The sequence below is a fragment of the Dendrobates tinctorius genome, unplaced genomic scaffold (genome assembly GCF_039654945.1).
Source record: "Dendrobates tinctorius isolate UK_male_01 unplaced genomic scaffold, ASM3965494v1 ptg000383l, whole genome shotgun sequence".
Lineage (NCBI taxonomy): Eukaryota > Metazoa > Chordata > Amphibia > Anura > Dendrobatidae > Dendrobates > Dendrobates tinctorius.
The window spans coordinates 4,329,557-4,352,613 of NW_027362049.1; the positions used below are offsets into that span (position 1 = coordinate 4,329,557).

At 43.7% G+C, this 23,057-nt stretch overlaps 1 protein-coding gene across 2 annotated transcripts in view; it reads left to right on the forward strand.

Annotated features, from left to right (window-relative positions):
- Window positions 1–23,057, forward strand: part of LOC141075982 (SEC14-like protein 1) — a 61,748-nt gene that overhangs the window by 20,861 nt on the left and 17,830 nt on the right. For both annotated transcript variants that reach the window (XM_073563194.1, XM_073563195.1), the window contains exons 4-9: window positions 11,253–11,402; window positions 12,144–12,275; window positions 13,031–13,159; window positions 13,238–13,472; window positions 15,711–15,820; window positions 15,946–16,135. In XM_073563194.1, coding sequence (XP_073419295.1) covers window positions 11,253–11,402; window positions 12,144–12,275; window positions 13,031–13,159; window positions 13,238–13,472; window positions 15,711–15,820; window positions 15,946–16,135 — 946 coding nt within the window. The remainder of the gene's footprint in view (window positions 1–11,252; window positions 11,403–12,143; window positions 12,276–13,030; window positions 13,160–13,237; window positions 13,473–15,710; window positions 15,821–15,945; window positions 16,136–23,057) is intronic.

Consider the following 23,057-nt stretch of genomic DNA (forward strand, 5'->3'; position numbering starts at 1 on the left):
TGACGTAGTCTCGCGTGACTCTAGTGGTCTCGTTAGATCGCTATAGCAACGCAAGACCAACGTCATCACAGGCCTACAAGGCATCGCTGGGAACGGGAGCGTCGCTGAGACTGCGCGGGACGTCGGAAGGTAAATATACCCCGATAAATTTTTTTTTTTTTTTTTTATATACATTCTTTCTTTTACTATTGATGCCGCATAGGCCGCCTCAATAGTAAAAACCTGGTCACACTTGTCAAACACTGTGTGACCAACCTGTCAATCACTTTCCAAGCGATGCTTCAAATCACTTGGAAAGTGCTTAAATATCGCACGTGAAAATCACGGCATAATCGTGGTAAAATCACGTAGAAAAAACGCGCAATTTCTAGGAAGGAGTCCGGTTTTCAGTGTCCGGATTTAAACGCAACGTAGGCACATAGCCTTAATGATGCCATGTGAGTCACTGTATGTCCTGGCCGTTTTTGTCTCTTTCAGACCTGCAGAAGACAAGTCATTTTGTTGATGTTTGACGTAGCTGAATACTGTCAGGATGTAGGACATACGGTGACTCGCGTGGCTTCATTTACGTGATTGGCTCTGTTGGAGTTTCTGTCGGAATGCAGTTTTTTCATATATTTTTCGAGAAACAGGTGTCTGTTCTGCAATTAAGAGAAATAATCTCTAATGGTGTCTGTGGGGAAACTTTGGTGATATCTAAGAGATGGGGTTGATCTATTCCCGAAACTTGCTTAAAAATGTTATGATCTGTTGCAAACATATGCAGCACTTGTCTAATACCGTGTAGGTCCCTTCATGCCTCAAAAACACGTCTAACCATAAAGCCATGGACTCAACAAGGTCTCTGAAGGTGTCCTGTGATATCTGGTTCTGAGATGGCAGTATCATATCCTTTTTAAGGGGAATCTGTCTCTAGGTTTTTTTTTCTCCTGAGAACAGCATAATTTAAAGTGGACTCACTAGGTGAGGTGGATCCTCTAAATCCAAGGTCCAGTTAGGCACACAGGCCACGGGCGTCAGTGCAGCAAGCGCTTGTAGCACTTGGGAAACGGCAGAGTTACTGGAGGCAAATTGAAAGTGTTACAGGGGTCCTGAAAGCCGCAAACAGACATCCTAAAAGCTGTAGGGAGCCACATAGAGGCAGGCTGAAAGTCTTAAAGAGGTCCTGAAGACAACTGACAGGCAGCAGACGTACTGGAAGCCGCAGGCTAATAACTCTGGGACTGGAAACCACAGGCGACCAGGAGATGGCCTGGAACCTGTGGACAGGAACTGTGCACAGACACACTGAAAGAGTTACTTCCAAGTCTTAATACAATACTAAGACCCAGGTGTGTGTCTAGGAAACACAACTCCTAGGAGCACGCCTGGCTATTTGCAAAGCCCAACGTGGACTTCAAGAAAGTCTACCGGACCTGGGAGGTTGAATTAATGCACGGTTCCCTGGACTGGTGCGTAACACCCTAATTCCAGTGATTTATCACTTACTGGGCTGTTTGCAGTTTTGATAGAATCACTGGCTTGTCTGCTACAAATCTACCAGTTCTTTAAATCCAGTGCTCTGTATAACCCAACCCACATCATTAATTTTGCAGCTTTCTGCCTATGCACAGTGTGCACAGAGAGCTGCCAATCTGTATTGGGAGCGGGGTTATACAGAGCTCATTAATATGGAGGACTACATGACAGCAGGCTTACTAGTCCTCTAGTGATATTTTTTTTTAATAAAAAGTGCAGCAAACAGCCCAGTAAGTGACTGGAATCAGCATCTGTGCCCCTACATTATGCTGCTCTGTGTTGGTGGCTAAAACATGATGACAGCTTTCAGAAGTCCTAAAAGCTGTAATATGGGGCCACCATGAATCAGACTTGTTTTTCCAGTACATGTCGCAGTAAATAGATCGGTATTCAGAGATTTGGCCTCCACATTCTCCGGTTCTCAAACTTCTCACGTTCCTCATTACTGAGCAATGAGCAGGAGACATACTTCTGTAAGAAGACGCTGTGTCTATGAAATGCAACAATAGATGGTCACTGCCACTTTGGAAGTGAGGGCTGTTTGACAGTACAATCCCACCGGCCTGCTATTACGCATTTCATGTAGGTGACCTCTTCATTGGATGCGGTAGTGAGCAGCTCTGGACAAAGCACTTAAAGGGAATCTGTCAGGTCCTTTTTGCTTACCATACGAATAGTGTCCTGAAATATGGCTTGGGTAGTCCCTTCAGGACATGTAACTTTTATTGCTGTGCGTTGCCCCGTTGTTACTGTAAGCCCCAGAAAATGTATACTCTCGGCCCGGCAAGTCAAGCATATGCAAACGCGAAATGAATATTCACCCCTTCCTTCACCATAATTCGGCCCACCACTCAGCACTGGCATCATGATCTGCAGCTTGGTGGTCTCATACTCGGCAAGATGCAATAGATTTTCTTTATGTTCCCATCATCAGTTTGTTCTACAGGTAGCTGTTCTGTGGGACTCGTATACATAGAGGAGTGTCACTAATTCACCAGCAGTCCTTCTCTAGACCACTAAGGGTAGGTACTACACACTGCTTACCAGGAACACCCCACAATACCTGCCAGTTTGGGAACTCTTTCACCCAGTAATCTAATGGTCACAATTTTGCACATCAGGATTGTTGCCTATGCCAATTTTTCTTTCCTAAATAAAAATGGAAAAACTTACCTGGTGACAAACGGGTATAGAACATTAAGAAATCTGCTCACCTGATAGAGTTGTGACAGTCACAAGTCCTGTATAAAGCATTTACAGGCAGCTGCATGATCACCAAAGGGGTTTGCTGCAGTAGAATGCGTAATCTGGTGATTCAAAATCCGCACTGCCAAGTATCCATACTGCCATAATAGACAAAGATGTAGCATAATTGCGGTTTATTGCGTAAACGCGTTTCAAGGTTTACAAACCTCATCATGGGCACAGAACCAGGGCTGTGGAGTCGGAGTTAGTTTTGGTTGGAGTCTGTAGAAATGTACCGACTCAGACTCCAGCTTTAAAAAAAAATGTATTAATATTTCATAATTGAACTTTCATATGAATTTTATAAATGTTACTCAAATATATATGTTCTATCAAACTATGAACAACAGTGATAAGCAGTTCTGCTGGAGATAGACATTTCTTACTTCTTGTGTGTCACTGTTCTCCACTGCCCTTATCTAATCTTATACTTGGTTAACCTCATGCTGCCCCAACCCCCCTACTTACAATGTATGAAACTGAAAGTGAAAATGTGTTGCAAATTCTTAGTAGTAAAGCTCCTCCTCTAGACTAGATTACACTAGGTGTGCGTCTTCCAAGCATCTCACAGCTGCCTGCTACTCAGAAGAGGAAGACTGTAAGAAGTATTATCCTTTCAACAAACTTTGCATCAGTTAACTGTGAGTACATGAGGAATAATAACAGTATTACTGACCACTATATCAGTTGTACGACCTGGCAATAATTGTGTACAATTGTTTTTAGGAAAAACAATTGTCATTTGGATTGTGAATGCAGAATTAAAAACCTGAGAATGTCAAAGAAGCATCACATTAAATCAGCTGTATTTGAACATTTCACCATCACTCAAGATAGAAAACATTATGTCAAATGATCCAGACGAAAACAAATGCTGTGAAGCCAAGATGAGTGCATATTCAGGCAAAGATAAAAATGCTCCTACCAGAGCTTCTAATCTAAAGAGACATTTACAGCGCTTTCATCCAGAAGTACTGAAAGCAGTGGATGAGAGAGACTGCATCCAAACCAATGAACCAGTGCCCAGCTCTTCCAGCCAAACAAAGGAGCAGAGAACTTTGCAGCCATCAGTTGCAAGATATTTTGTCAGTGACAAAGTTACTGTGACAATGACAGTAGATACATTTAAAAAACAGATCATAGAGCTTGTAAAGGATAGTGTGCCTATTTCATTATTTTCACGACCAGCTTTTATGTGTCTGAATGGGGAAATGGCCAGCAAGCTTGGTGTTTCTCTGGAGTGAGAGAGTATTAGAAAATTAGTAATCGAAGAAGCTTTTAAACAAAAGGAAGAACTTAAAAAAACTCTCAAGGGACGCTTTCTGTTTCTTAAAATGGATGCCTGCACACGTCACAGAGTGAACTATTTTGCCATCAATGTCCGATTTGTTTGTGACAAAAATGAAATAGTTACCAAGACATTGGCAGTAAAAGACACCAAAGCTCATCACACCAGTGAGTTTCTCCAGGTCTTGGTGGAAAAGGTTCTGCAAGACTATGAAATTAAAAAAGAGCAAGTTCTTTCTGTCGTAACTGACAATGCTTCAAATATGATAAGTACTATTAAGCTAATGAATGAGAGTAATGATGGTGACCAGCAGCTAGAAGAACATTCTGGGTCCACAGACACAGAAATGTTTGAAATAGAGGAACACAGTATTGTAACTGAGGAGCAAACTGAAGTTGCTTCAGATGAACAGCAACATGATAGTTTAGATGATCTTGTTGAAACTGTGTCAATATGTTCTTTCATTCATCACATGCGCTGTGTTGTGCATACGCTACAGCTGGCTATAAGACAGTCTGCAAGAAGGACATGCTGCTGCACTGATTGGCAAGGTGAGAAAATTGGCTACTGTTGCCAGAACCCCTAAAGTTGACTCAATTTTGAAGAGACGTGCTGGTAAAGGGGCAATTATTGATCAAGCCACACGATGGGGCAGTACTTAATGATTCAGCGCTTGGTTGAACTGAAAACCTTTCTTGTAGACATGGCTAACCCTCAACTGATGCTAAATGAAAGTCAGTGGAATCAGGTGACTGAGCTGGAAAAATTGCTAGAGCACCCATTTACAGTGACTAAAAAATTACAAGCAGAGGACTTAACTCCAGGTATTTTCTTAAAGGAGTGGAAGAACTTGATGTTTCGCCTGTCCCAAAGAGGAGGGTTAATTGCAAGTGGCATTGCTACATCAATGAAACGGAGAGAGGAGCTACTATTACAAAATAACATTCTTTTGGCAGCTGTTTATGTAGACCCAATGCATCGGATTCTTCTAGATGATCAACAGCTAAGTAAAGGAAAAGAAGCTCTGTTTGAAATAGCAGTAAGGATGAAAGGTTTGCAGAACAGTCAGGAGGAACAAGAAGAATTTGGTCGTCCTGCCACATCTTCACCCTCATCATCAACTGATGAAGAATTTAATTTCAAAAAATATTTGGATCACAAGGACCGTGCAAAGCGTTCCCGCATAGAAGAGTCATCCCCATCAAGGAACACAGCCAGTACATTTCAGCAGAATTTTTCATGTGCACTAAAAGAAATTGAGAAATTTGACCGTTCATCAAAAATAACAGTGCAACAAGCGATTCCTCTGTATCCTGACATTGTCAGAGATGTTGCCCGAGTGGTTACTGCTTTGCCACCAACACAAGTTAGTGTAGAGAGGTTGTTCTCTGCTCTCAAAATAATTAGATCAGATTTGAGGGCATCCATGAAGGAGGATCTGACAGAGGCAATACTTTTTCTGAGGACAAATTTATAGATTTCTTCTTATTAACTGCATAAAAGTGTTAATTGCATATTTACTTACAGTTTAGAAAAGTTTATAAAAGTTATTTGCTATATTCTAATTGTATTCTAATAAATGTAGTTTTTGCTCTAAGTGGTCTGATTACTTATATGTTGGTGAGAAACTGAATAAGCACGATGTTTAATATTTTACAACAGTAAATTTGTTGTTATGAATTGGCCATTTATGAAGGAGTCGGAGCCTGATAAAATCCAGGAGTCCGAGTCGCAACTGTGGCTTACCGACTCCACAGCCCTGCACAGAACCCTCAAATTTTCTTTACTTCAATATATCAACTTTAAAGAGGACCCGTTACCAGGTCAAAAGCGGCAGGGTTTTTTTTTTTTTATTTTGTTTTTTCATTGGCCGTGGTTCCATAGATATGGTTCTTAGTGCAAATTTATATGGCCTTTAAGAATAGGGCATCAGATCTACTTCTAATCAAGTTCCATCTGTGTAATGAAGATATTTTTGTATAAGGTTATTACTTTTGAGCAGCCTCTTTTTGTGATTCAGTTGGTCATCGTCCTCCACAAGGTTTTGCGAGAAGCTTGGCGATCATCACGTGGTACTTGAGTAGTCATAATTATCTCCAGTTATACACCCAGATAATGGGAAGCAGAAGCGCATAGTCTGGATTCCTTGTACATCACAATGCAAGTGTAAGCAGGGTGGGTCATGAGCAGAAATTGGCGCGTACACGTCATTCTTGTCTGTCGAAATGTCTACAACAGTTTAATAAATTCCAAGAGGATAATTGACACAGTCCGTGTACCTTACTAAACTGTTAGTATGAGTAGATCATGTGTTTGCAGTGTGCATGGATCTGACGTGGTGTGCTAGAAATATGTAATCCCAGCAGAGGCACACAGCTGCTCTGCCGTCTCGCTGTATGGGGAGCTGGGACTGACCTGATTTAGGGTATAGAAGAGAAAAAAATAGTTTTCTCTTTTACTAAAGGTGATGCCAGAAGAATGAGTGTGCTGGTCTCTTTAAGTATCTGCTGCTGACTTGTTGTCAACAAGAAAAAAAAAAGAAAAAGGAGTACTATACACAAAACTATATTAAAAATATAATTTATTGTATTTAAAGAGACATTTACATAAATACAATTAAAAAAAACCACATGGTGGTATTTTCACATAAGACCCTAGTAGTTATACCATGGATCCAAGACAATTGCTAGGCGGGTATTGTAAGAAAAGCACAAGAACGTGAAAAAATATTTCTAATGTTTTGTAAGTATTCAGTATTGTTACACCAATTATGGCCATTAGATAACATGATTGCAGTGGCATTGTACATATATAGGGACCTGCCCTTAACTCACAGCCTAAACAACCACTTAAAAAAACAAAAAATGAAGCTAGTGCTTTTGGTTCTTACTAAATTGATTAATTCATGGGTAAAGAAAAAGGTAGAAATCCACTTGGAATTTTGACTAACACATACAGGCATTGTTTATACCCATAATTGTATTGGGAATTTCATCGTATTGACTTTGAGTTGGGACTGTACTTGTGGTTTTGCATATTTGTAGTTGCATTTTAGGGTCATTTAGATTAATAGATTTGTGGCATTAAGCGACTGCCGATTGGAAAATATTTTCAAAGGTCGCTTCATAGCCTATTTATGAGCTTAATGTTGCACTCTGAACTATATGTTTAATAATGGGCTGCCATTGTTCTTGGCAGCACAAATCCTGTTTACATAGGATCATATTCCTCGCCAATCGTTACATTGATGCCTCTACCTTGTGCCAGTCCTTACACTGGTTACCCATCCTCTCCAGAATCCAGTACAAACTTATTACCCTCACCCACAAAGCCCTCCATGGCTCAGCACCACCCTACAGTACATCTCCCTCGTCTCTGCCTACCACCCTACCCTTGCCCTCTGTTCTGCTAATGACCTGAGGTTAGCATCCTCAATAATTAGAACCTCCCACTCCTGTCTCCAAGACTTTACACGTGCTGCGCCAATTCTTTGGAATGCACTTCCCAGGTCAATACGAGTAGTCCCCAATCCCCACAATTTTAAGCGTGCCCTAAAAACGCATTTATTCAGACTGGCCTACTGCCTCAACACATTAACCTTAACTATCCCTGTGTGGCACAGTCAAAAGTTTTACCATAACCAGGTTCCCCGCATCATGTTCCCACATGCTTTATGCATCCATTAGCCCTCTGTGTCTGTACTGTTACACACTTAACATTATGGCTGGTCCGAACAATGAAAGCAACTGTTGCCACCCACCTTTCGTGTCTACCTCTTTCCTCATAGACTGTAAGCTTGCGAGCAGGACCCTCATTCCTCTTGGTATTTGTTATAATCTATGTGATTATTGTTATGCTGTATTGTCTGTACATGTCCCCTCTGAAATGTAAAGTGCTGCGGAATATGTCGGCGCTATAGAAATAAAATTATTATGATGAGCTGCCGAGAACCGTGGTCTTTTCTGCAACACAAAAGTTCATTACTCCTGCTGAATGAGTGCTTTGCTTGATCGTCAGGAGTTTGGCCGTCTGTTTACACTGTAAGTTTATCGTGAACTAAGATTTGTAGAAACTTTTATGTTTCAGTGCAAATAATCCCCACTTTTCATGAACCTCCTGACTCTTCCGCATAGAATGAGCGACATGTATCCCCATTGTGACTCTGCACTGGTAAGATGTGACGAATCTTGCTTGAGGTATATTAATGATGGATAAAGCTGTGTTTTTTCTTTTTTTTTTTTTTTTTTTCTTTTTGGGACCGTTTTTCTTCTTTTGTAGTCTACGGTTTTACTTCTCTCAGCACTTAAAGCAGCTGGTTATGATGAAGATGCAAACATACAAAATGCTAATACAGCGCTCTGTTCTTAATCTTGAAGATGCTGGCTTGACATTTGCAAAGTTTTTCCACTAACTTTTTTTTTTTTAATCCTTTTATAAGCTTTGCTCAGACATGTTGTTTTGAGATTATGTCTGCAATCTTTTTGTGTCCCCATGCAGACATCAAAGATGACCACAATGCGGAGTATGAATAGGGGAAGAGTGAAGTATACCGGTAGATGTGTACGAGTATAGTAATTTGCAAATAAATGGAATTTACTATGACTGCCTAATTATTACATTCATGAGAATAAAGGACCTTTTTTTTTTTTCTTTTTTGAAACCTCTAAAGTGAATCGGTAACTTTAGTGCTACTCTTACACAGGAGTTTGTTTAGCTGGTGATTCCCGTCCCTTTGCCTCTAACTTTGCTGTAAAGATCTTTTGGTTGGGAATACCTCCAACAATCAATAATCAGTGGAAACAAAAGAAGGAAGGAATACTTGGCACTACCATATATCTAATGTCAATTAAATCTCGTTAAATTCGCCTCTCTGCTGCCATGATATTAGCAGTCAACGTATTTCGCACCTAACGAATTAACACCCACTTGGTCTTAATAAAAGTTATCAGATATTTTTCACTGAGGTCGTGTACTTCTCCTTGCATGAGTTGCCCAGTCATCAGCAGGCGGCGGCAACACAGCAGAGAAAGAAAGCGCCCCGACTGTAGCTTAGGTTTCTCAATGACTGAGATCCAGTACTGATCTCCTGGTCTAACCTCAAGCTTTTTAAGGTTGTCAGGCAGCAAGACCCCATTAACCAATCTGGCCTGCATTGCTCAAGCTTTGAAACTTTTCAGTAAGACTATCTACAATACCCTGTACAGCGGTTATAGTATGGCATGCGGGCAGACAAAATGATGTATACAATAAAGAGATTGAAGTACTTGTCTGAGTGCCAGGACCCCTTCAAACTGCTGATCATGAGAGTGCGGAGTCGGACAACCATTGATCCGATTACCTATCCCTTGAATAGGCTAGAAATATTGTAAACCCCAAAATCCTTTAACTCTTAAGAAAAAAAATTGTGAGCAGTAGGTATTTTTGAGTCTTGTGAACGTATTTCATGACTGTATAGATGGGTCACTCAGATGACTGCCCTGTATGTGGCCTAATGTCCTGTCCTATATATAACCGTATTCTTCCCGGGAGCAGACACTGACATTCCCTTCTGACTTTCATCTCGTGCTGCTCTCTTTCCTCTTCTTTTGTGTCCCAAAGCGGTGTACAGCTGCGTTCTCTCTCTGTTCTGACCCAATTCAGTCAAAGGAGAATAAGTGGCTGTAGTGATGTATGGTGAGCATGGCCAAGTGAGCGTTTTAAGGATTACAGTAGAAACTGCTTGGATAATTGACTTCAAGTAATAGCTTCTGGATTCACTGAGACCAGGCTTCTTCCCAGAGGTGACTGTGCTATGGCTATAAGCCATGGCACCAGCACCTGGTTGATCAGAAGTGACCCTATGCTTTGGTTTCTCTGCAGTACAGATAAACTGTTCGGTATCGTGTTGCATCTTTTAGATTTCCATTTCCTTTATACAGTAACTTAATAACAGGGGACATGCCTGTGTGTCCCACCAGCAATTACTGGCTGTTCAAGAAAGTTCTACAAGTTGGAGGAACAGGACTAATTGACCACTAAAACCTAGTGGAAAGGAACAGGGCCCAAAGCAGCCAATACATTTGCGTCTTAAAAAGAGAAGCTCCACTTTTTGCTTTTGCAATTAAACCCCTTTAAATGTTCCCATACGCCATGGAAAAAACACATTTAGCTTACTTTGCTCTCTCCATAGCGAACACATCACTTTTTATGTATCTGGTAGTGGCTTATCTACCTGGACACCTTAAAAGATGGGTCATTGGAGTTAAAAATTCCTGATTCTTCTTTACCCCAGCATAATCTCTTGGGGAGTTAGAAGACCCCCATATAAATCAACAGATCAGCCAATTCCAACAAACTTTGGAGGGGGGCCGGGTATTGTGGGGTACGTTGATTTATGTGCTCCGGCAGATTATACTGGGATACCTTGCCTTATGTCATTCTGAAGGGTGTACTGGGGTACTTTGACTTCTGTCCTCCTGTAGAGATTAGTGGGGTATGTTGTGCTCCTACTAGTAATATTGGGATTTGTTGGCATATGTTCTCCTGCGTCTGCAGGGTATAGTGGTTTACGTTGTCATATGTCGTCCTTTGGTTATACTGGGGTATGTTGGCTTATGTCATCCTGCAGGTTGTGTTGGGGTGCATTGACTCTTGACTTCCTGTAGAGATTAGTGAGGTACGTTGTCTTATGTCCTCCTGCAGGGTATAAATCAGTATGGTGGCATGTGTCCTCCTGCACGTTGAGTTGAGGCATGTTTGCTTGTGACCTCCTGCTGGTTTATACTGGGATATGTTGGCTTATGTTGTCCTGTGGGTTGTATTGTGGTACGTTGACTTATGTCCTTCTGTACAGACTAGGAAGGTGCATTGGCTTATGTGCCTCTTTTGGTTATACTGGGGTATGTTGTCTTATGCAGAGACTAGTTGAGTCTGTTGGCTTATGTCCTCCTACAGGTTGTATTGGGGTCTGTTGGCTTGTGTTGTCCTGTTGGTTACACTGTGATAACATCGGATTATGTTGTCCTGCAAGGTATAGTGGTGTGCATTGACTGATGTCCTCCTTCAGGTTAGTGCGCTTCCTAATTTATGCCACACACCTTTCTGAATGCCAGGTGGTTTTGGATTAGAGTTCCTCTGTTTTCTGTGCAGATGTTTCTTGGTATTATAACCTTTGTTTTTACTAAGTGGTGTCTTTTTTTTTTTTTTCTCTTCTCCTCTGCAGGCCTATGAGCGTCGGTTCCCTACTTGTCATCTCATTCCTATGTTTGTCGGTAGTGATATCATGAATGAGTTCCTCAGTGAAGATGGAGCAGTGCATGTGGTGGAAAGACGTTGTAAGCTAGATGTGGATGCACCACGACTACTTAAAAAGGTTAGTCTAACACAATTATCTGTGTATAAAGTGTATGTCCCACTAAAGGTTTTAATGTTGGGCTGAGCTTTTGCATTATGTGCTCTTCCCATTATGAATATACTGCTCTCTGAACTAATATACCTCTGACGGTTAGCAGTTTATAGCCAGATGAAAGTCAGCTGTTGAGTTTTTTAAAAAGGGTATTTCCATCTCCAATATCTTATCCCAATATGTTGTAGGTGTAATAACATTAGCAAATACCTCCATTTAGAAATATAGTTAGCTAGGTCACTTACCCCGTGTGCAGGGCATTGCAGTAGCTTTGATATCCATAGTTCCGACTATCAATGAACTGTCACTATGTGAGTGGTCGTTGGCCATGGATATCTAAGCTACTGCAATGCCCTGCACATGGGGTAAGTGACATAGCTAACTATACTATATTTCTAATTGGAGGTATTTGCTAATGTTTTTTTTACATATTGAGATTTTATCTTGGAGATGGGAATAAGCGCCAGGATATTTCTTGGCACCTGTGTCATGCGGCTATCGCTAAATATTGTGAAAGTAGCTTTACTCGTTCTCTGCCAATCAAGAGTTATTACTATATTCTTCATGCAGGTTGAATGGTATAGATATTTGTGTGCTGGTTTGGGAGTGATCAATTATTTTTATGTATTTATTTTTTTGCGTCACATCGAAAGAACACACAATCAGTGTATCACTAAATCGATAAAACACTTTCTTCTTGTTTTTTAGATTGCAGGAGTAGACTATGTGTACTTTATCCAGAAAAATTCTTTGAACAGACGAGACCGAACGCTGAACATTGAAGCTTACAACGAAACCTTCGCCAGCCGTATTGTAATCCACGAGTATTGCTGTTACACTGTAAGTACTGCCATGATAGTTGGACTTCAAGTCTGTCATCAGACCGGTATTATACAGTAGTTCTACTTATAGTGGTTGTCCAGGTTTGAGTACAGTATCAGGAAATTGTGACTGGAGTGACTGCAGACTTCGCTCTCAATCCTGCACAACGCCTTTAATGAGGTTGGCCAGAATTGGCTCGAATCAATCGGAATGTGCTGTGATGCCATACCCATTTCATGGGTAAACGCGGTGCTATACCTGGGGGGAAATTTGTTTTAACTTTTTCTAACCCCATGTAAACCCTTTTATGTATGATTTTAAATCTGACATAAGCATTGTTTGCATTTTCTTTAAAGGGGTGTCTGTCCTTGGAGTACAAGTCCACAGTCACTGTATGTGACTGCAGACTTGTGACTCTTCACAGTGCGCGCTGTGGGGTTTCACTGGCCTTGAGATTAGAAGGTGCGTGACTACAAGTATGTCATGTGCATAGATGGGGCCACTTGCTTTCTAGACATTTGCACATCTAGTCGGAACGGGGCAAAGTATGCAAATTGCACAATTGCAGTCACATGACCTTCTGGCGCTGGCACCAGAGAATGCTCGCTGTCCCAGCAATATGAGGATTTTTAAGTCTGAAAACTTGTACCTTAAGGCTGGAGATTCCCTTTGACCATGGAAGTGCTTTAAAATGTTTTTGCTACAATATTTGAAGACTATGTGAAGAAAGCTATATGCTGTACTTGACGCATCCGTATTTTTCTGACCACCAGGTACACCCTGACAATGATGATTGGACCTGCTTTGAGCAGTCTGCTAGCCTGGATATCAAATCCTTCTTTGGATTTGAGAGCACAGTAGAGAAGATTGCCATGAAACAGTACACAAGCAATATCAAAAAGGCAAGTGACTACCAATCATGGTGGACCCTGTGTTACAATTTAACACCAGTGCATCTAAGAGGCTTTTTTCACCTTTAGGGTAAAGAAATCATCGAGTATTACTTGAAGCAAATGGAGGAGGAGGGCATTACAAAGCTGCCTCGTTGGACACCAGCTCCCAAGCAGCTGCCAGAGTGTCCGACATCTACCTCAACTCATTCTGTGTCCCCTGCACAAAATATACCTACCCTGACTTCTTGCGATGGGCATAGTAGCAGAGATGGACCTCCTACATCATCCAGCCCTCCAGAGGTGCTCAGCAGTACTCCAGATGGTACGTGTTTGAGAACTGAAATGTTCAATTTCAGTTTTGTCCCCTGTGGCAGCCAGACCAAGGCTGTGTTTGCTTCTGCTCCAGCAATCCTCCTTGGGTGCCTCTGCCACAATATGGCCCCCACAACGTCATGACTTTGCAATGGGCACAGCCACTAGGCCTCGTGCAACACTGCTGAGTCTAGTAAATGTTGAAGGCACTTCGGATGCTACACTGGATTGCACTGCCACAGAGGACTGAACTGGAAACCGGACCCGTGTTATTTATTTTTATTTTGTTCATCTTTATATTTGCTGCAGCTCATAAATAAAGTCTAGTATCAATATAGATACATTTGTTGTAGAGGATTTTTCACCTTTTTACTTTGGATATGTACAAAACCATTTTTTTTTTTTTTTTTTTTTTCTTGTTTGTTTCGATGCATCAAAATTACAATTTTTAAAAACAGTCCATTTTTTTTTATTATTATTGTTATCTAGCTGAAGAGCTCAGCGCTGCCCGGGCATAGTAACTAACTACGGTTAGTTATAACAAATTATAATGTGTGTGTGTATGTGTGTGTATATATATATATATATATATATATATATATATATATATATATATATATATATATATATGTGTGTGGAGCCCCGCCCACTTTGCATAGCCACATTCACTATAATATCCAAAATCATCCCGTCAGACAGAGCCACCGGACTACTACCTCTAATATCCCACATCATCCCGTCAGCCAGAGCCACCGGACTGCTATCCCTAATATCCCACATCATCCCGTCAGCCAGAGCCACCGGACTGCTATCCCTAATATCCCACATCATCCCGTCAGCCAGAGTCACCGGACTACTACCCCTAATATCCCACATCATCCCGTCAGCCAGAGCCACCGGACTACTACCACTAATATCCCACATCCCGTTAGCCAAAGCTACCGGACTACTACCACTAATATCCCACATCATTCTGTCAGCCAGAACCACCGGACTACTACCCCCAATATCCCACATCACATCATCCCGTTAGCCAGAGCCACCGGACTACTACCCCTAATATCCCACATCATCCCGTCAGCCTGGGGTCAGAACCAGAGCGCTGAGTGGGTTTGTCCTGACTTCCATACCAATGATCCCTTTAATAGAAGCCTGGGGTGAGAATCGGAGCGCTGAGGGATTTACCCTAACTTCCATACCAGAGATCCCTTTAAGAGAGGCCTGGGGTCAGTACCAAAGCGCAGAGTAGATTTGCCCTCACTTCCATAACGGGGATCCCTTTAAGAGAGACTGGGATCAGAACCAGAGCGCTGAGTGGATTTGCCGTGACTTCCATACCAATGATCCCTTTACTAGAACCCTGGGGTCAGAATCAGAGCGTTGAGGGATTTGCCCTAACTTCCATACAGGAGATCCCTTTAAGAGAGCCTGGGGTGAGAACCAAATCGCTGGATGGATTTGCCCTGACTTCCATACCGGAGATGCCTTTAAGAAAGGCCTGGGGTCAGCACCAAAGCGCAGAGTGGAACGGTCCTAACTTCCATGCCAAGGATCTCTTTAAGAGAGGCCTGGGGTCAAAACCCTTTAAGAGGGAGGATGTGTGATGGGGATATGGGCAGGGAGGGGGGGATTCATTTCTGTCAAGTGTTCTCTGCTCCTTTCAGGGGGGCAGACAATGGCTGGGAGCTTATGTTCCCGAAGATGCTAGATTTCTCCCACCATGTCAGTGTCTGCTGAAGTGTTGTCAAGTGGGAAAGCTTGCTCACAGCAACCAATCACAGCTCAGCTTCTTTTGAACAGCTCTGGTTAAATGAAAGATGCTTTGTGATTGGTTGGTGATACACACACATTCACTTTTATATATAGAGATAATAATCTATAGCTTCTCTTGAACTCTACGAGTCTGTACACAAATAGAGTAGTAGTCTGATCTTACGACCACATAGCCGTCCATTTGACTCGTACATCTGAATAACCCATCATCTGGACAGATGGGAGGGAGGACAACTGCAGAATTAGGTTGCATAGTGTTTGCTGGTAGTCTTAAAACGCTGGCCCACGCCTATGTTTATAAGCTCAAGGATGCCAGGAGGAATAAAGCTAATTTTCTACCCTCATCGGGGCTGTAACTGCGGGCAAACCTGCTAATTAACACCGTATTTGAGGGTTAATAGCGTTTCTTTGCAGAACAGGTTCCTTATACTGTAATGTCACAACATTTCATGTCTGGTTCTATCGTCCTGTGTAGATAAATTGGAAGCTGATTACATCAAGCGTTATCTGGGAGACCTCACGCCGTTACAGGAGAGCTGCCTCATCCGACTGCGACAGTGGCTGCAAGAAACTCATAAAGGCAAAGTAGGTACCGTCTCTGCAGATCATTTTTAGATGGAAGAATTGATAGCATCCTCTTAATGTTTTGTGGTATGACTGGTGTGTAAACATTGGTTAATCTTTATACTTTTTTTTTTTTTTTTTTGTAGATTCCCAAAGATGAGCACATTCTAAGGTTCCTGCGAGCGCGGGACTTCAACATTGATAAATCCAGAGAAATCTTGTGCCAATCACTCACCTGGCGAAAAAAGCATCAAGTTGACTACCTACTAAGCACATGGAGCCCTCCACAGGTTCTGCACGACTATTATGCTGGAGGCTGGCACCACCATGACAAAGGTTAGTACCTTGCTGGGTAGTATACGTGTTTAGAAGATATAAGACGTTAACAGGGTTTTCCTACAAACAAAGTACATTTTGATCTGTTGAATGATCTGCACATACCACAGCTCCTGGGCAGGGGAAGCAAAAGAGTATACAGACAGGACAGCATGGAATCACAGTTGGTTCTTTCTGTGAGGTAAAACTTGTTTTTAAACAGGCAGTGAAAGGTTTTACCTCAGAGAAATCAACGTAACAAAAATTCTTAAATATAATTCTGGATTAATTATTCAACGGCTCATATACAAAAAAAATCAATCCTTAAAAGATACTTTATTAACCAATCATTAAAAAGTTTTCAAAACTTGAAAAAACAGGCAAACAAAAATAGGCTTAATGCTGATTTTCAAGATCCAGCCACAAACACTAGAGAGTTGTTCCAATGTCAGGTAGAGGGTCACAAACCTATTTGTCCCTATAGGGCCCTATATCTCTCTCCTACCTGACAGCGGAGGTTGGCACCCTCTTGATACGCAAATGGCGCCCCCGCTCCTCGGCGGCTCTCCCTAATCACCCTGTTGACTCCTATGTAAATAACATCAGCTTGGAGTACAACAGATGGCCGGGGACAAAAATATAATAGATAATAACCCCATGCCACAAACCACCAAGACAAAAATGTAAGGAATAGTAACTGGAAAAAACTCTAATTTTTGGCAGATTTGTAAACATTTGCTTTGGGAGGAAAAGGGGTCTAAATAACCCTATTTAGGTGTCTCCCTGCCTGACAGTGGAGCTTTTACACCCTACGTTACTCTGGTGCCCCCGCTCCACGTGTGCTGACCCTTACTGACCCCTACACTTCTCACCCAGAAAGAGGAAAGAGGGTGTCAGAACATATGGCCAAGGGAGACAGGGGTAATAACTTAGAATTATCCCTGAAAAAATCCCCCCCCAAAGACAAAAAATGTTTTAATAATAAAAAAATGTATCTGCAAACCGATGTATACAGTGTACGGGATAATAGTGCATTAGCAAAGGCAGTTGCAAGTAAAGGGTGTAAGATATCAATCAGAACAGATACACAATCATTTAAATGTTCTTAAGCAGCATTAATGTACCTTTCTCACATCACAGAACGCTGCTATTACCTCTAATCCCCAACAACACATTTTTCATATTGCATCATGCCCAAAACAATGAGCCATTGATCGCTCAGGCTCAAAATTGCACTGTCCCAAAAAAAAAAAAAAAAAATCAGCAAATTAACAAATATGTAAGAACTTAGCTCATGGCCACTGAAAAATCACCTCAATATATATAGTAGGCGGGGTGATAGTACTTTGACAAAGGCAATTTCAAATAAAGGGGGTAAGGTATCAATCAAAACAGGTATACAACCATCTGAGTATTCTTAAACAGCATTAATAAACATTTCTCAAATCACCAACTGCTGCTATTACCTCTAATCCCTGTGATAAAACACTCCGGGATCGCCTTTGCTGGGGTCAAAGGTCACGTGCGTTCAGCATGAAACTCAGGCGCAGAGCTGTGATCCGGGTGTAACTGACCATGGGTCAGGTTTATTAATGGTGAAAGCAATGCAAAAGGAAATAAAACATAAAACAAATCTTTGCCTGTCCAGCACTAACTAAACAATGGACAACCTAACTACCAACTGGCAGGCTTCTCCCGTCCAGCCAAACCACAGTTGCAGTGGGCACTGCTTTCACTCACGTGTGTCTCTCACACAGACAGGCTCTCTGTGTTCCCAGGCTGAGACACTCACACAACCACCTGGCATCCTTTTATATCCACCTCCCATTATTCATTAGCAAGCAGGTGCGATACTGACCAGACTAGGCCACATAGGAAAGGAATCTGGGCGAGATATACCTGCCCTCATCCACTATTCCCACATGATTCTCACATCCCCCATAACAGCATATTTTCATATTGCTTCATGCCCAAAAACAATAAGCCATTGATCACCCGGCTCAAACTGCACTATCCCCAAGTATTAAATCAACAAAATTGACAAATATGTAAGAACTTAGCTCATGGCCAATGAAAAATCGCCTCGACGCGTTTCCCTCCCGTAAAAGGAGTTCATCAGGAGGCCCATGATGTATTATGAATGCTCTCTCCGAGCATCAGATGTCATGCCCTTTTCCTCCCAAAGCAAATGTTTACAAATCTGCCAAAAATTAGAGTTTTTTTCCAGTTACTATTCCTTACATTTTTGTCTTGGTGGTTTGTGGCATGGGGTTATTATCTATTATATTTTTGTCCCCGGCCATCTGTTGTACTCCAAGCTGATGTTATTTACATAGGAGTCAACAGGGTGATTAGGGAGAGCCGCCGAGGAGCGGGGGCGCCATTTGCGTATCAAGAGGGTGCCAACCTCCGCTGTCAGGTAGGAGAGAGATATAGGGCTCTATAGGGACAAATAGGTTTGTGACCCTCTACCTGACATTGGAACAACTCTCTAGTGTTTGTGGCTGGATCTTGAAAATCAGCAATAAGCCTATTTGTTTGCCTGTTTTTTGAAGTTTTGAAAACTTTTTAATGATTGGTTAATAAAGTATCTTTTAAGGATTGATTTTTTTTTGTATATGAACCTCAGAGAAATCAGCAGCTGTGATCCCCGCTTTAATATCTATACAGTCTTTTGCTTCCTCCCCTGCTCAGGAGCTGTGGTATGATCAGACCATGTTCCTGCACAGTCAGACACAGACATTACACAGTACACAGCAGGATACATTTATAAGATTATCTCCGCACAGGAACATTTTTTAATTTTTTTTTTTTTTTTACACATTCAATTGTGGAACTTATTTCTCCTATGCCTCATTGGGGGACACAGAGACAGTGGGTGTTATGCTGCTTGCCACTAGGAGGACACTAAGTAAGCCAGAAAAAAAGTTAACTCCTCCCCTGCAGTATACACCCTCTCGCTGGATGAGATTTCTCCAGTTCTTGCTTAGTGTCTATAGGAGGCACTTGGGTCTGGCTTCAGACCCCACCGTTTTTATTTTATTTTTGAATTTTCTGTAAATTTTTATTTTTTAATTAACGGAGTGAAGGGGGCGACTGTTCCTTTCTACGGCCCGCTCTCCCCCCGAACCAACAACAGGCAAGCACGCGGAGTATACCTCCCCGTACACTTTCCTGCGATGGTTGGGGCTGATTCCTCTGGCGATGAGACTTACGGTCCCGGTAATCCTCAGATACGAGGGGAGGCGCATGAAGTGCAATGGAGAAGACTGGAACAGTGCTTCCGAATGCCCTGAATCATCCCCATAGCTCTGAATCCCCCTGCCATAGGGAGGATCTTTTGAGCATACCCCTTTAAGAACTCCTCCAGCTCTGCTACATGGTAGCAAAAATTTAGTCCCCTGCTTTTCCGGCCTGCTAGGCCACAATTTGAATGGCGCTACCCCCTCCCCGGCCCTGGTGCCTACCGCGGGTAGGCCAAAAATTTAGTCCCCGACTTTTCCGGCCTACTAGGTCGCAATTTGAATAGTGCCGCCTGCGCTAACGTCGCCGCCCCCTCCTCTTGGCGCCTCTTACGAGATGTGCAATTCTAATCTCGGGGACCATGTCTTTTACCTCAGCCTGCTCTGGATACGAGCTGTGAGGCATGCACGCTGCCGGATACAGGGTGACACCACAGGGCCACCGCTTTCCTCCCAGGGGACAAGGCACAGGACCGTGGGTAAGCTTCATCTGCCCTCAGAATAAAGCTTAACCCCTTCCCGGCACATTCCCTGTAGCTGCAGACTGACTCTGCCGTTAACCCTTTTCAGGAGCGCTATGTCACCATCTAAGGAGGCTAAACGGGCTGCTAAGAAGCTCACTGCTTTTTTACTGTGTGTACCACTTGCAAGTCTGCCTTACCTAGTGCACAGACTAATCCGTTATGCACGGCCTGCGACCCGGCCTGCGCTCAAACGCCCCTCGCTGCCGCTGCTGATGGGCCTCCTGCGCTTAGTACCCCTGAGTGGGCTGCGTCCCTGTCACAGTTGGTGGAGTCTCTGCCCAGGCTATATTCTTCCTTTGGGAGGACTCTTTAAGTCAGAAAGCATCCTTTCCTCCCGAGGAGGACTCTGGGGTTGGCCAGGAACCGTCCACAAGCCATGGCCGTACTCGTTCAAGGGCTGGTCAGGTCTCTAGAAAGCGGACCCATGACTCGTCCCCTAGTCACGTTCGCGCCTCAGCATCTGCGACTCCTGTCTCTCGCTCTTCCTCTCCTGAGGTTCACAGCGAGCACGACTCTGAATTCGAATCTGACACGTCAGCCCCTCAGAATCCCCAAACTGATCAAGAGTTGCTTGATTCTCTTATAGAATCAGTCAACTGGATTCTGAAGTTGGATGAGGAAAATATTCCCGCTCCAGCACACCCTATCTCATTTAAGAAAGCCAAGCTTGTGTGCAGGTTATTTACCAGCCATCCGGACTTTAAGAAAATTGTCCAGAAACTTTGGGATCGGCCACATATGCGGTTCACAGGGCAAAAGTCTACTCAGGCTAAATACCCTTTTGATCCAGACCTAATGAAGGATTTTTTACAGTCCCCTCCGGTGGACCCTCCTGTATCACGTCTTACTTATAAAACGCTCCTATCCGTTTCTGAGGGTTCCTCAGTCAGAAACCCCTCCGATCGTCAAATTGACTACCTTGCCCGTTCAGTTTTTGAAGCTTCAGGAGCAGCGTTTTTTCCATCTTTCGTGGCAATTTGTATCACTAAGGCAATGGCCGCATGGGCAGAAGTCTTAATTACTTCCTTCCAGGGCACAAATCCTCCGGAGGCAACCACTGTCGCCAGGCAAATAATTCACGCAGCGGACTTTGTAGTGGACACTTCTTTTGATGCCGCCAATTGCGCTGCTCAAACTGCCGCTAATGCGATCTCCATTAGAAGAGCCCTATGGTTCCGCGACTGGTGGGCGGATGCCACATCTAAAAGATCGTTGACTTCTCTCCCCTTTCAAACGGGTCGTCTTTTTGGAGAGAAACTGGACCAGCTCATTTCTGATACTACCGGGGGAAAAAGTAAATTCCTTCCTCAACAAAAGGCTGTTCGGCCGTTTCACAACCCAACAGCCGACACGTTTTCGATCTTTTCGCAACAGTTCCGGTTGGTCCTTCTCTACCTTCTCTTCCAGATCAGGTCGGTCCCCGCGCGGAGACAGGCTCCCAGGTCTCATGCAGACCTAACCGCTCTTGGAAACCCAGGCCTAGGGCTTCTGGATCTAGGAGAGCCAGATCTCATAGATCTACCCAATGACTTGTGGCGGTATCCGGCGGACACCGACGAAGTAGGCGGTCGCCTACTTTCCTTCAACCACACCTGGCTCGCGGTCGTACACGACAAGTGGGTCAGGGAGCTGGTGTCCTCCGGATACAAGATAGAATTTTCTTCTTTCCCTCCAACCCTGTTTTTCCCTTCCTCTCCCCCCAAGAACAAGACAAGAACCTTCCTTCAGGCTGTTCAGGCTCTGCTAAGGGACAGAGTCATCATTCTGGTCCCTCATTACGAAAGGTTCAGATGATGCATCCATCGACATCAACGACTCTTACCTTCACATTCCGATCTGCCCTTCCCACCAGCAGTTCCTGCGTTTTGCAATTCACGAGGAACACTTCCAGTTCGTTGCCTTGCCCTTCGGACTCGCCACCGCCCCCAGGGTCTTTACCAAGGTCATGGCGGCTGTCTTGGCCATTCTCCACTCTCGGGGAGTAGTGGTGTTACCGTATCTGGACGACCTGCTCATCATGGGTCCGTCCCTTCCAGCCTGCGAGGAATCCGTGGATATAACAGTAAATACACTTTCTCGCCTGGGGTGGAAGATAAACTTCGAAAAGTCTTTCCCAAAACCAGCTCAGCAGATTTCCTTTTTAGGAATGATCTTGGACACTTCCCGTGGGTTGGTCATTCTCCCTCCAGAAAAGACCCAAGCCTTACAACAGGCAGCACGGACTCTTTCCCAACCAGTTTCTCACTCCATTCGTTTCAGCATGAGAGTTCTCGGAAAGATGGTGGCTGCAATGGAAGCAGTTCCATTTGCACAGTTCCATCTCCATCCCTTACAACATGCGTTGCTGTTGGCTTGGGACAAGAACCCGTTCTCCCTGGACCATCGGATCCTTCTGTCCCTGCGGGTCAGGCAAGCCCTCAGGTGGTGGACACTGAGGTCCTCCCTGAATCAAGGAAGGTCTTTTCTCCCAGTACGATGGTTGGTAGTAACAACCGACGCAGGTCTTCTCGGCTGGGGTACGGTCTTTCGTCACCACACGACACAGGGTCGTTGGTCAACCCGAGAGTAACGTCTCCCCATCAACATTTTGGAGATACGAGCGATCCACCATACGGAGTTTCCACCATCTCCTCGCAGATCACCCCATCAGGATCCAATCCGACAGTGCCACGGCTGTAGGATATATCAACCACCAGGGAGGTACCTGGAGCAGGATGGCCTTGCACAAAGTGAGTCACATCCTCCATTGGGCTGAGACCAACCATTCGTCCATCTCAGCAATCCACATCCCGGGCGTAGAAAATTGGCCGGCAGGGGCGTGGCCTGGACCTCATGTAGGGAGGACGTGGAGTGAGAGAGCTCCTGCCCGGATCCGACAATAAATCCTGATTACCGGCACTGCTGACGAGTCCCACTGACCTGGAGGGCTGCAATATCTCCCTGGGCGTTTAGACAGCGGAGGATCCTTGGGCCATGTCGAACCGCAGCAGTAAAAAAGATAAGGAGACGCCGGGGCGCGCCTCTGCTACATCCAGGATGGCACCAGCAAACAACAAGTCGGCTGGTAGTGGAGCGATGGGAGCTGCTGGCAGGCTGGAACGATATGCAAGGGTGCCTCCTGCTGCTGCTCGATCGCCCAGTGCACAGACTGAGGCAGACGCTGGATGCAGCGTGGAG